The sequence below is a fragment of the Portunus trituberculatus genome, chromosome 43 (genome assembly GCF_017591435.1).
Source record: "Portunus trituberculatus isolate SZX2019 chromosome 43, ASM1759143v1, whole genome shotgun sequence".
NCBI lineage: Eukaryota > Metazoa > Arthropoda > Malacostraca > Decapoda > Portunidae > Portunus > Portunus trituberculatus.
Window position 1 is genome coordinate 20,947,373 of NC_059297.1, and position 14,947 is coordinate 20,962,319.

At 37.6% G+C, this 14,947-nt stretch overlaps 1 protein-coding gene across 1 annotated transcript in view; it reads left to right on the forward strand.

Moving 5' to 3' along the window:
- LOC123518339 (transcription factor SPT20 homolog) overlaps positions 1-14,947 on the forward strand; it is a 50,276-nt gene that overhangs the window by 24,444 nt on the left and 10,885 nt on the right. The window contains exons 10-12 of the mRNA XM_045279102.1: positions 7,413-7,474; positions 12,582-12,638; positions 13,370-13,565. Coding sequence (XP_045135037.1) covers positions 7,413-7,474; positions 12,582-12,638; positions 13,370-13,565 — 315 coding nt within the window. The remainder of the gene's footprint in view (positions 1-7,412; positions 7,475-12,581; positions 12,639-13,369; positions 13,566-14,947) is intronic.

The window sequence follows — 14,947 nt, forward strand, 5'->3', positions numbered from 1 at the left end:
TAAACATGTACAGTAAGTCCTCCTTATATGGTACTTCGTTATCCGGTAAATTCACAGTTACGGTGTTTGGTAATTACTATCCTCGATTCTATTTACAGTAAGAAATTTCACAGATACGGTATCTGCTCGTGTTTTGTTTACACCATACTGTAGTGCCACCACGCCGCACAGCCACCACAACAATCAGTCTCTTCCCGCGTTTCCCACTGAACACAAGTGAAATCCTTACCGTGTTTTTTTTTTTTTTTTTTTTTTTTTTTTTTTTTGTGGATATTATGAGTAAGGGCTGAAATCCCTACTGTCCCTTATCCTCGGGAGGGACATCATCTGATAGAATACAGTGATCCCTCGTTTATCGCGGTTAGTGGATACCAGAACCTCCCGCTATAGGTGAAAAACTGGGAAGTAGGATTCTTCCCCCCCACCTAGGAATTTTCGTTTATATGTATGTGGGTACCAGAATGTTTAAGATATGTAAACAGTATTTATACTTTACATATACAATATTTTACTTAAATCTATTTAATTGTAAAACCTTAAACAGTAATTATACATTTACTCTCTTTCTCTTGCTCTCTCCCCCTCTCATACGATACGTAACACTTATCCACTGATGGTCATCATCTTCCTCTTCCTCTTGGGCTCATTAGAGGAAGTTATCGCAGGGGCACAGCACTTAGGTGGCATTGTAAGGGCTTACAAATCACTACTTAACCCTTATATTCCGGCGATCGTATATGAATGATTACATCAGTGTGTCCGTAGCGACACTGATCGTTCTCGTAATCAAGAATTTTCGTGCCTCATGTTTGAGCTCCACGCATGGTTTCTCAAGTCAGATGGCGAGTGGAAGTATCTGGCTTCTTTTTCCACCAGTAGTGTTGCCACCAGCTCTTTATATTTAGGGGTAACTAAGCTATTCTTCCATTCTGAGGGCGACATTTGGCAACCCCAGCGACCCACCGGGTCGAAAGCACCCTGATAAGAGCGAAAGGACACACGCTAAATTTGTTAAGCAAAGTGAATAACATATTATCATTCTTTCATGTTCATTTTTTCATTATCTTCGATTATAATAAAATGGTAGAAGGTAACTCTTCTGAGAGAGAGAGAGAGAGAGAGAGAGAGATCAAACCGAACAGGTTGGGGCATGCAGGCGTGTGTGTGTGTGTGTGTGTATTTACCTAGTTGTAGTTTTACAGGGCCTGGGCTTTATGCTCGTGTGGCCCCGTCTCCATATCTACACTTATCCAATTTTTCTTTAAAATTATGTACACTTTTTGCTGACATCATTTCCTCACTCAAACTGTTCCAAGTCTCAACACATCTTTGCGGGAAACTAAATTTTTTAACATCTCTCAGACATCTTCCCTTCCTCAGTTTCTTATTATGCGATCTTGTGCTTCTAATGTCATATTCTTCTCTCAGGATTAGTTTCTCATTATCCACTTGATCCATTCCATTAATCAATTTATAAACTTGTATCAGATCCCCTCTCTCTCTTCTCTGTTCCAGGGTTGGTAGATCCATAGCTTTTAGTCTCTCCTCATATGTCATCCCTTTAAATTCTGGAACCATTCTTGTAGCCATTTTTTGTAGTCTCTCCAATTTCCTTATGTGTCCACACAACTCCTGCATATTCCAATCTAGGTCTTATTTTAGTACTTATCAATTTCTTCATCATTTCTTTGTCCATATAGTGAAATGCTAATCCAATATTTCTTAGCAAATTATACGTCTCTGAAAATTCTATCAATATGGCTTACCGGTTGATTGTTTTCTTCCATTGTCACTCCCAAGTCCTTTTCCTTTTTTTACTTTTTCTAGTTCTACTCCATCTCCCATCTTACAGATTCCCACGGGTCGTCTTTCAGCTTTTCCCATTTCCATGACATGGCTTTTGTCCACATTGAATTCCATCTCCCATTTTTTACTCCATTTCCAGATCTTGTTTAAGTCTTCCTGTAGTATTTCACAATCCTCTATTTGTTTAAGGACTCTGCACAGTTTCGCATCATCTGCAAACAGATTTATGTAGCTGTTCACTTCCTCTGTATGTCGTTTATATATACTAGAAAAAGTATTGGCGCCAATACTGACCCCTGTGGCACTCCGTTGTCTACTGTTCTCCACTTGGACTTCATATCTTTAACTATCGTCCTTATTTCTCTCCCCCTCAAGTAATTTTTTCATCCATCTCAATGTGCTTCCTTTTAAGCCACCCTTCTCCTCTAACTTCCATAGTAATCTTTCATGTGTCACTTTATCAAACGCCTTTTTAAAATCTGAATAAATACATTAAATCCATCCCTCTCTCTCGTACTTTATTAACTATTCTAGAGTAGAAACTCAATAAATTTGTTACACATGACTGACCTTTTCTAAAACCAAATTGGCTATTTGATAATATTTTGTTGTCTTCAAGAAACTCAATCCATTGCTTCTTTATTACTTTTTCACACATCTTGCATATTACACTAGTTAGTGATACCGGTCTGTAATTTAAAGGTTCTTCCTTCCGCTCTTATATATGGGAACCACCTCAGCTCTTTTCCACTCCACTGGCACTGTTCCATTTTCTATTGAGCATTTTATGATGTTGTATATTGGACTTGCTAGTTCTTCCCTACATTCTTTCAGTATTCTGCCTGAGACTTCATCCGGTCCCATTGCCTTTTCCTCATCCATTTCCGTCATCAACTTTTTTATTTCAAGCTTGGTTACTTTAATCTCTTTCATATGGACAGTCTCTCTATTACCCTGTGGTCTTTCAAATTTGGATTCCTTAGTAAAGACCTCATGAAATTTACTATTTAACAGTTCTGCCATACTTTTGGGTCTTCCACCATTCCGTTCTCTCCTTTTAACCTTTCTATTGTTTCTTTTTGTCTTATTTTTCCATTTATGAATCTGTAGAACAATTTTGGTTGTTCCTTACATTTTTCGACAATGTCCTTTTCATAGTTCTTTTCTTCTTCCTTTCTCACCTTAGCATATTCATTTCTTGCTGTTTTGAAGTTTTCCTTATTTTCTGGATTTCTGTTTCTTCTCCACCTTTTCCATGCTCCATCTCGTTTCTCCTTTGCCCTAGCACATCTTGCATTAAACCAATCTTTCTTTCCTTCTTCTTTAGGTCTATATTTTGGAACATATTCCTGACCCCAGTTTTGTATATTTCCAAAAATAAGTTATATTTCTCTTGAACCGTTAATGAGTTTTCCATCTCCTCCCAGTTTACGTTTTAAAATAGTTCTTGAGATTCTCAATATCAGCCTTTCTGTAATTTAATCGGTCTCCTTTGTATGATTCATCTCTATCTTCCTTTCCTTCTTCTATATCCATTTCTAATATTACATGGTCACTCTTTCCCAATGGGCACTTGTATCTTATATCATCGTTAATTGGTATATCCCTTGTAAAAACTAGGTCTAATCTTGCCGGCTCATCGTTTCCTCTGAATCTTGTGTTTTCCTTTACTCTTTGGACCATCAAATTATCTATCATTAGGTTCAGGAATCTATCTCCCAGGCATCTTCCCCATACCACTTTCATAATTTTCCCAGTCTACCTCCTTACAGTTGAAATCTCCTACCAATATCACTTTTCTCCTTTCCTTAATGATTCTTGTAAGACTCCTTATTGTGTCATCTATCATGTCTCTATATTCTTGGTTAGTCCATGAGTTTGTTTTGGTGGCACATATGTTCCAATGATTGTTAACTCCTTTTTATTAATATGCATCTTAACATACAGTATTTCTGATTTTCCTTCCCAAACTCCACTTGATTTACCACTATCTCCTTCCTTAACATCATCATGACTCCTCCTCCTCCTTTACCCACTCTGTCTCTCCTCCATATATTATACCTTTTATCTATGTCTATTTTATTGCCTCATTTAACTTTGTTTCCACCAGGCATACAATATCTGGTTCTTCTTTCTTTATGTAATCTCTTAATTCTAATTTACTAGATAAAATCCCATCTATGTTTGTATACATCATTTTAATCTCTTGTTCTTATCATTTTTAGTTAAACTTGCTCCATTTTTTCTCTTCTTTCTCTTTTATATACCATTTCCTTATCCTGTCTCCTATAATTCTCCAAAAAATGCCTTCTTCTCCTCCTCTGACCTTTCATTATTTTTTCTCTTGCTTCTGCCACCAGTTCATTGTGTCTCTTCCTTTCCTCCTCGTTTCTATTTTCTTTATATATATATATATATATATATATATATATATATATATATATATATATATATATATATATATATATCTTTGCAACCTTCTGTTTCTCTGAGTTTTGTTTTCTATATAGTACTTCTGCTGCTGCTTGTGATTTTAGTAATATCTTCATTGGTCTCACTGTTCCTTCTTGATATGGTCCCATTCTATGGATTTCTTCTACTTCCTCTTCTAAGTTCTGTCTATCCTCGTCATTCAGATGTTTTAGTAGGTCTTTTACTGATTTCATTTCGTCTTTTCCTTCTTGGTCTATATTTAACATTTTTTCTTTCAGTCCAAAAATAATTACACTTTTTTTTCTGCAATTTCTCTTACTAAATTTTCTTTTTCTTGAGGACTCCTATCATTTTGTTTGTCATATTTTCATCTCTTTCTTTTAACTGTTCTTGAAATACTTCCTGAAATGATTCCTTGTCTTTCTTTTCTTGGATTCTCCATACCTGTACTTTTTTTTAATCACATCTTGTACTCTTTCTTCTTCTTTGTTAACTAGATCTTTAGCTTCTCTTTTCTTTCTCGGCTTTACTGAGTCCTTCTTCCATCAAATTCTTGTAGTTAGCTATTTGGACTTTTAATTCTTCATTTTCTGTTCTGAGCCTAGTTTCGTTTTCTTCCACTCTTTTTATCCTTTCTTTCAATTTCTGGAGCTCTTTATCCTGTTCTTCATTCTCTTTCATTCCCATACTCTCCTTTATCAATTTATCTAATTTACGTTCGATAGTTAACACTCTATCAAATAGTGAAGTATGCGCCGTATCAAAGCCTTCAAATGCTCTTTCTCCCTCACCAACATAGTCATCATCAGCTTTCATTCTTTCCCGTGTCTCATACCTGCATTTAGATGGAATCTCTTTCTCACTCATGATTTTGTAACACTGTATTCATGAAAAAAATGAGTCCACACTAATTGCCGCGTCTCGTGTGTGTTTGATCTGATCTGCTGCAGTCTCTGACGAGACAGCCAACAAAGTCACAACTCCTCGATTTACATCCCGTACCTACTCACTGCTAGGTGAACAGGGGCTACATGTGAGAGGAGACACACCCAAATATCTCCACCCGGCCGGGGAATTGAATCCCGGTCCTCTGGCTTCTGAGAGAGAGAGAGAGAGAGAGAGAGAGAGAGAGAGATATGATACCTACATGTTATTTGTTTATAACTTGATATGAAAATTGAAAGAAACTCTCTCTCTCTCTCTCTCTCTCTCTCTCTCTCTCTCTCTCTCTCTCTCTCTCTCTCTCTCTCTCTCTCTCTCTCTCTCTCTCTCTCTCTCTCTCTCTCTCTCTCTCTCTTCCAAGATGAGAGAGAGAAGCAGAGTGTGTGTGTGTGTTTGCGCGGTGTCATCCCTCACCGAGCTGTTTCTGCTTGACGGATCACACAGCGGGCGGAGGAGGAATCTTTGATAAGGCAATAACTAAACTTTCAGAGGTCACATCAAGCTAGAAAGTACATCATTGTATTCAGAATAACAAAGAGAAAATAATTATTAGTATTCAAACAGTCTTCTGACAATTTCAAGGTTTACCATTTTTACCCGTCATGGGATACTGGAAAATAGTTTAATCACCAGAACATAAGGGTTAAACATAAAAAGTTATTTGAACACAACACTAAGATACAGTATGCGAAACAGTCAACAGCGTGGACGAGATACAAGGGAAGATGTTGGGTGAGGCTGTGATGATGCACAGCCAATTAGCTCATGGGATAAGTCCACTTGTGCTGTCATTGGTCGATCTCACGCTGGAAATCAATCACGCCTTGTATGAGTGCCCATGAGTATGTACAAAGCCTCTGAGTCAACTCATCTCTTTGTTTGGCATGCTGGGAAACCTTCTCTCTCTCACGCATCAACACGAAACGTGTTTTTCCGCTATATGGCTGTATTTTTTCATTTTTATCTTATGATGAATATTTTTGAAAACCCCTACAATACACTGAGGCCGTGAAACGCGAACTGCAAAGTGGAGAGGGAACACCGTACAAGGCGAGTGAAAGGTAAATAAAAAATTTTTGTTTATTTCTTTTGCACAGTACTTTACTTTTTTTTATATGACTATTTTCATGTATTTTCATGTTTCTAGGAGTAACTTTCAGCATGCTGGAACACATCCCCTATTATTACATGTTATAATGGGTTTGGTATATGGTAATTTCAATTTGCAGTAAGGTTTGCAGGAATGCATATGTACCGTATAACGAGGACTTACTGTACCTGGCTTTTGGTGTTAGCAGTGACTGTGAGAGAGTCAGAGACCAAAGGGCTAAAAATCAGATTTTTTTTTTCTAGCATCAATTTTTTTTTTTCCATGTATGAAAGATAAGAATGTTTAAAGATAGGTGCAATTTTAAGTGTATGAAATTGTGTCTTACCTCAAGGAGTAACGGCATCTTACTATAAAGGGCGCAATGAAGCTTACCCGGCAGCGTGTTTTGTTTTGGTTCATCTAATATGGGGTGTATGGCAAATTCTTTCTGACTGGTGTCATTTTATGCAATTTAAATTACTGCTAAACATGACCTATTATATATTGATACTTTGAAAGAAAGAGTTGTTTTGTGGTGTAGTACCAATCATCACTTTGTTTTCATGTGTGGAGATGTCTGGAGTTTGATTTTAGAGTCTCTGTTGTCATAGACTTACCACCATTCATTGCCTCAATGTTGAACCTCATAAGATGCAGGCTAATTTTCTGAGACTTTTTTTTTTTTTTTATATATTATTTATTTTTTTTTAGAGAGAGAGAGAGAGAGAGAAAAGATGCATCTTATGAGCCATCAAATATAGAAACTAGTATTTTATGCTGCATTTATCTTCATTTTGTAGCCAGTGATTGTCATCGTGTTTGAAGTTGGGCTGTACCTAGTAAGTACGGTACAAATCTTTTCTTGAATACACCTAAGCTGGCTCAATAAATCATTCGGAGAAAGGTCCTGAAAACCAACCTAATCTCAGTCTGAAGGAGTTCGGATAAATGGTTATGTACCTGTATTTCTTAATTTTCACATGATTTTTGTTCTTGTGTATCACTAGTCTCATCTGTGTTAAGTATGTGTGCTTTTTTTTTTTTTTTGGAAGTTGCACCTAGAGTTATTTAATTTCCTTGACACATAAATCTATAATTTTTGCCCATTATCAATGTGTTTATAATATTCATTCTCCTGCAGAATGGCTGCCATCGTAGTCTTGAGGAAATTCTTGATAAAGAATTGCTTGATCTTCATATTAAGTAAGTTTCTTTGAACATACTTTTGTTATCATATTTAAGTCCTTGTACATATAACCAGCCATGCTAGAGGTAATCAGCTTTTTTTTTTTAATGTATGTATAACACTCAATAGTGAATAGATGTTTAACCGATTTTTCTTTAATGATTATATCACACAACTTCCCCAAGACACTTGTAAGTGACACTGGTCTGTAGTTTAGTGGTTCAGTTACCTTTCCTCTTTTAAATGTTGGTATTACATTGGCTTTCTTCCATTGTAGTGGAACTTACCCTTCATTTATTAAACTTGTAACTATTTCCCAAATTGGATCCAGTAGTTGCTCTTTACATTCTTTTAACACTCACCATGTGGTCCCATTGCTTTTCTGACATCCAAATTATCCAATAATCTTCCAATATCCTCCTTGTGCACTGTGATTTCCTGTAATCCTTGACAATGCAATGTTCTATTAGGTTCTGTGAAATCTTCTGCAGGAACATCGTTTTGAAGCTCTCATTCATTATTTGACACATTTCTTCTCTGTTTGGTATGTCTTCCTTCCTTTAATGATTTTTTCTATTGTGTCCTTGTTCATCATTTTGCCATTTATAAACTTGTAGAAAATTTGGGTTCGTCTTTGCTTTTATTCACCACGTCTTTCTCAAAGTTTCTCCCTTTTCCTTCTTCTAATACATTAATTTCTCGAATCCCTATACTGCCGTTTGTTATTGTCATTTATCTGTTTTATGAATTTCTTCCAAGCTTTATCTTTTGCCTTTTTAGCTTGTATGCATCTAGCATTGTACCAAGGTGTATTTTTTTCTGAACTATAAATGGGTACATATTTTTTACTCCTTCATTATATTTCTGTAAGAATATTTCATATTTCCCTTGTATTGTCTTTCTGTACATGATGTTTCTCCACTCAATATCAGCAAAAAAGATCCTTAATTTTATAAAATATGCTCTTGCATAATTTAATCTCTCCTTTGTAGTCATCTCTATAACTTATCCCATCTTCCTCCTCCTGTATTTGCATCTCTAATGTCACATGATCACTCCTTCCCATTGGACTAAGGTATTGTATGATTGGAGGGAGCACTGGTTTCTTTGTAAATACTAGGTCAAGCAACGATGGTTCTTCTTCCCTGCTGCACTTTGTTGACTCCACCCACTGGTCCATTGTATTAACCATAGTCAACTATAACACCTCCTCGCTCCACTGTCCAGCATTATCCATTACTTCCATCTCTCTCCAGTTTACTTTTTTACAGTTAAAGTCTCCAACTAAAAGTATTCTTCCATCTCCTCTTATCATGTTATCTAGGTACTTAACCCCTTCGCGCCGGATGTTAAAAAAGCCCGCCTGTATGATATACGGGTGGTAATGCCGCGCGCCTGAGCGCGGGAAACTCGTGCAAGCTTGTCATACTTGTCGTCTTAGTGTATTATGCTGCTATTTTTTAGTTACTATATCGCCTTCGAAGAGGAAAGTGGACGCTTCTCTCTTCGGAGAGAGAGAGAGAGAGAGAGAGACATTTGCTAATATTTTAGACACAAGCGGGATGCATGTAGCTTATCTTTTGAGAGGAAGAGGGGAAGGGAGGGAATGGAGAGGGAAACGAAGGGAGGAGAGAGAGAGAGATTAGAAAATTTGTTGTTTTTGTATTTGTGTGTGTGTGTGTGTGTGTGTGTGTGTGAGTGCGTGCGTGTGTGTGTTTTCAAGAATGTTACAAGGCGGGACGCATGTAACTTATCTTCGAGAGAGAGGAGGAGGAGGAGAGAGAGAGAGAGAGAGAGAGAGAGAGAGAGAGAGAGAGGGAGACAGTCTATGCCATTGGGTAATTATAGACACAAGGTGGGACGCATGTAGCTTATCTTTAGTGATTGGTGGAAACAAGGATGGTGGGAGGAGCACTAGGATTTCAAAGACAGCATACGGCGTGTGTAGTTGGTATCCAACACACTATACGGGACAACTGAACTGAAGAAAGCTCAGAAAAGAAATATGACGCCTACGTAGGCGTCACCGTATATGCTACTGGGGCTTCATGACGCCTACATAGGCGTCACCGTATTGAAGGGGTTAATCACCTCTCTTTGCATATCTTTATGTTCTTCAGTTCCCCATGTATTTATCTTAGGTTGCACATACATAACTATAATTTTCTCTCTTTTAATTCCTTTTTCACATATGTAACTATAATTTTCTCTCCTTCAATTCCTGTTTTGATTGTTATTCCCATTACTTCCACTTTGTCCTTTCTATATTTCACATCCTCCACACATATATTATCACAAAGCATTATTAGCACTCCTCCCCCTTTATTTTTATCCTTCCTGTCTCTACTCCAGCTATTATATCCCTCCTCTTTAAAGTTAACATGGATCTCATCTCTTAGCTGGATCTCCTCTCTTAGCTTTGTTTCAACGATGCACATTACATCTGGCTTTTTCTCTTTCGAATAATCCCTAACCTCCAATATGCATAACAACCCATCTATATTAGTATAAGTCACTCGTAATTTCTTGCCTCCTCCATGACCTCCTCTTTCTTCCTTAGGTATCACTTCTTTAGTCTCATATCCAGAACCCTCCAGTAAAAATTCTTTTTGTTGATGTCTGTCCTTTTCTCATTTTTTTTTTTCTTAGCTTAATTTCCTAGCACTTTTTCCTTTTTCCTCCTCTAGGTTCATATCTCTTTTATCCATATATCCTTGTGTTCAGTATCATCGGCCAGCTTCCCTTTCCTAGCCATAATTTCTTCTTCTGCCACTTGGGATCTCATTCTCACTTTCATTGGTCTCCTATCCCTTTCACTGTATCTTTCTAACCTGATCACTTCCTCCACCTCCTGGTCCAGTTCTTGCGTACTGTCTTGAACTGTTTTTAAGAATGCTGTAAGTATTAAGGAAGCAGCAGCTAATACTTCAAGCCTGCAGGTGAAATTACTCTCAAAACATCAGGAACCCATTATGGATCGGATGGAGAGTTTGCTTAAAATTTGGATCAACAGCCAAACACGCCAGCATGCCCCACGCTTGTTGAGCCTCATTTCCAAAAAGGCCCCGTCTATTATTGAAACTTTGCTGTTCAATTTGTTTAGTTTTTTTCGGTAATACATGGCTTGTCAAATTTGTTTACTTTTTTCTATTGATTTCCATACTAAGCTGAAATGTATTCCTATCTAATACATGTAAAACGGGTTGGGTTTACACTAATTTTTCTTTACAATAAGGTTTTAACCCTTTCAGGGCACAAATAGGTTTTTGGGTCATGTCTGTGAGATGCAAATTTGGCCGAAAAATCAAGGTTTGCAAAATTGAAAAGAATCAATATTCTCATGCATAATAGAGTGTTACGCATCTACTGTAAAAAATTTAGGTCTTTACCCACCCTGAAAAGTGGTGCAATAATGATAGGAAGTTGGCTTTCTGGTGGTATGTTGTGCACTGTTGAGTATTGCTATCATAGTAGGTGGTTATTTTCTGCCGCAACTTGTGCAGGTGTTTTCACAAAGTTACACAAAATTTTCTGCCTGATTTGAACTGCAGTTGCTCAGAACTGCTCCAGAATGTGCTAGGTTAATTATTTTTCACACCTGTGCATACATTATGCCCACATAAATAATATAAAATACGTTTTCAGAATGTTTTCTTGATGTACATACTATCATGAGCGAGGATACACATGCCCATATATGGTAATATATGAAATACGCAATATACTACCAATAAACTAATAATATCTGGCATATATGCTCTCTAACAACAAGATTTTATCATTACTCTTGTTATTTCTGTAAATAAATGCACAAATAGCCACCAGTGACATCATAAAATAATAATTGTGAAAAAAGGGGCATCTGATACTCTACTGCTATTGTGACTATATTTTTCTTACCACGCAACTGATGGCGTGTCCCATGAGTCAAGGGAGAATGGGAGAATGTCATCTGACAACTAGCAGCAGCCAGGAGGCGTGTGGTTTAATTCTGTGACTCGTCAAATATGGGACCACAATTGTGGACAGGAGGCATTTCCCTCAAAGCCACGATCGTGGTCCGGAGCACTGAAAGGGTTAAGGAACGTATTGGGGACTTAGTGTATGCAGGCTGTCAAAAATGGAGAACATTGTGGATGTATATGAAAATTTTTGTATAGTAAGCCTTGGCGAATCTCAGCTTGGCGAAATTCACTTTTGGCGGTAAGATGGCCACGGACCACCAAGTGCACGCTTGGCGATTTTAATTCAATCTTGGCGGTCCCCTGACAGCCGCACGGCAAACCACGTGGCTCCCTGGTGACGTCAGACCTCTCTCTAAACCTATCAAAATGCAGTGTGAGAGTATCCTTCAGCCGATTTGATTGTGTTACCCTCTGTTCTGCTAGCATGGGAACGAATTCTGGCGATTTACCGCCAACATGGCCTCTACCAGCGCAACAGGTGGTAGTGGGCGAGGGAAACGGGTGAAAAAACGAGAGTTACAGCCTTTATATCATGTCTTATTAGCTTTATTTATTGTTTATAGGTCTTTTGTACATGTGTACAATATGTGAAGGCAAAAGATTTTATTTCAGCTCAAAAGATGGTATTTTAGGGATCAAAAGAGGAACTTTGGCAATGACCAAAGACTGATTGAGGCATTTTTTAGGCAATTTATATTGCATAAAGAACTCGTGCTTGGCGAAATTCGCATTTGGCGGTAGTTTCGCCGGACTAATTAATTCGCCAAGTGCGAGGGCGTACTGTACGGGTAAAACTTTGAAGGGAATACATTGTGAAGTAATCAAATGGCAAAGGTTTAGTACTGAGCTAGTTTGGGCATGCAGTTACATTTGGAGTGCTTGTGAAGAGTGTATAGGTATAAAAGTAAATGTTAAAATATGAGCAGAAGGCTATCAAAATGTGTAAGAATGAATAAGTATTGAAGAGGATGAGAGAGAGAGAGAGAGAGAGAGAGAGAGAGAGAGAGAGAGAGAGAGAGAGAGAGAGAGAGAGAGAGAGAATGTGCGCCTAACCAGAATACAGTGATAGAACATCAGAAGAGGAATAGATGAAAACTTTTATCTAGGCAGTCAGCTTGAAGGAATCTTGAAAGTAATATGGTATTCTTTTTATTTCTAGGGGATTTGCTAAAATGAAGAATGAAGATCTGGTTACAGGGGATGCAGATGGAGACATGTGAGTATTGTTTGTTTTGCTTCCACCACTACTACACCACTACCAACATCATTATCATCACCATCACTATCACCATCACCTGCACTACCATCATCATACAGTTATCAGTACCATTTCCATGCATAGAATCTCATAAATTATTCATATATCACATTGTTAAGAAGTGTGCGTAATGATATTGCTATACTTCCTCTCCTTTTTCTCATCTTCTATATAAAGTAATCAGTATCAATTCATGCAAAATGCCTGTGTACCTTACATACATACATTAGTGTACATTATAATGACTTAGTCTTAAATTAAACTGCTTAAATGTTTAACTTCATAATTTTTACTTTCATTAAACCTTTTATTGTACTATGATGCACTCTCACTTTGTTTACTCTCAATAGAAGTTCAAGTCAGGGGTCAAACTTGTTATAATTGCTTCGTTTAATGGAAATTCGCACAACGAACGTTTTTTTAGGAACTTAACCCGTTCATTAAGTGGGGGTTGCCTGTATTATAATTTTCATTAACATTCAACTCTGCTGACATGCTGCTATCCTCAGCCTATGGGTGGGGATAATGATCCAATTAATTTTGCTGAATATTCACTTTTGTGCTATTTTTTCCTAAATGTTATTGACACAAGATGTGACAAAATAAAGCAACCATAATGGATTGAGATGAGACTAGGGACACTGTCCAACATGTAATTTTCTTTACTCCACCATTACTGCTCTCCACAGATACTACACAAGAATCCTCTGCACGGGCCAGATGGAGCCAGAATACAATGAGAAGATAGCAGCCTGCACCAAGCGTATTGAGAGGATGGACTTGTGCTGTGATACAGTAGTGGACTGGCATGTGAAGCAGTGTCAAATATGTGGCAACAGTGACTCAGAAACCTTTTATTCCCCACTCAGCTGGTGTAATAATCATGTAAGTGTGTATGTCTTTCTTCAACCAATTCTTGACATTGCCAGCATTTTTTTTTTTTTTTTTTTTTTTTATAAATGGAAATCTTAACTTTGTTTCAATAGATTTAGAACAGAAGTAAATAAGGAAAGCTGCAAGAAGTCATCAGGCTTACACATCATGGTCCCTGTATAAAATACTTCCAACTCTTTCCATTTATCATCAATATTTATAGATTTATCTAATCCTGTGCACTGACATTTTATGATGAATAGTATGTAACTGCAATCTGTATTTTGCTCCCATGTGTCTTGAAATGACATTTGGCAGCTCAGATTGAGTCCATACTCCCTGAGCCTCCTATTAGAAATTAGTTTTTGTGTCTTCATGTTACATGATAGAGAGGTTGCCCACAAAAGGTACTTGAGCCATCCATCAGCTGAATCTCATGCACTTTATATTTCTGCTTGGAATCATGCCAAGAAACTACAACTTGCCAATCACTCCTTCATAAATAGAAAATGTCAAAATCTTTCAAACTCCAACTCTATAAACATCACCAATAACTTTACTTCTTCATCTGTCCTTCCTTTATTTCATCCTGATGGCACCACTGGCATCTCATCTGCATTTTTCTACTGGGTTGCCAGTTCCTAGAAATGAGGGCCAAATGTCTTGAAACCTCCCTCTTAAAAGAAGTCAAGTTGTAGATAGATAGAAATACAGAAGCAGGCAGGGAATTCCTAAGTTTACCAGAGAAAGGTATGAGTGATTGAGAATACTGATTAACTCTTGCATTAGGTAGTTGGACAGAATATGGGTGAGAGGAAGAAGAAAACCTTGTGCAGCGAGGCCACAGGAGGAGGGGATGCATGCAGTTAGCAAGATCAGTAGAGCAGTTAGCATAAAAATAGCGATAAAAGATAGAAAGAGATGCAACATTTCGGTGGTGAGAAAGAGGCTGAAGACAGTCAGTCGGAGGAGGAGAGTTGATGAGACGAGAAGTTTTTGAATCCACCCTATCTAATAAGACTGTGTGAGTTGACCCCTTACCAAAAAAAAAAAAAAAAAAAAAAAAACATGCGAAGAGTTCTCCATATAAGGACAAATGTACAAAGTTAGCTTGTGGAGGGTGAGAAAAACTGGCGGAGACGCCTCAGAATGCGTAACTTCATAGAAGCTGTTTAAGCAAGAGATGAGATGTGAAGTTTCCAGTTAAGATTATGAGTAAAGTACATACCGAGGATATTCAGTGTGAAAGAAGGGGACAGTTGAGTGTCATTGAAGAAGAGGGGATAGTTGTCTGGAAGGTTGTGATGAGTTGATAGATGGAAGAATTGAGTTTTTGAGGCATTGAACACTACCAAGTTTTCTCTGCCCCAATCAGAAATCTTAGAAAGATCAGA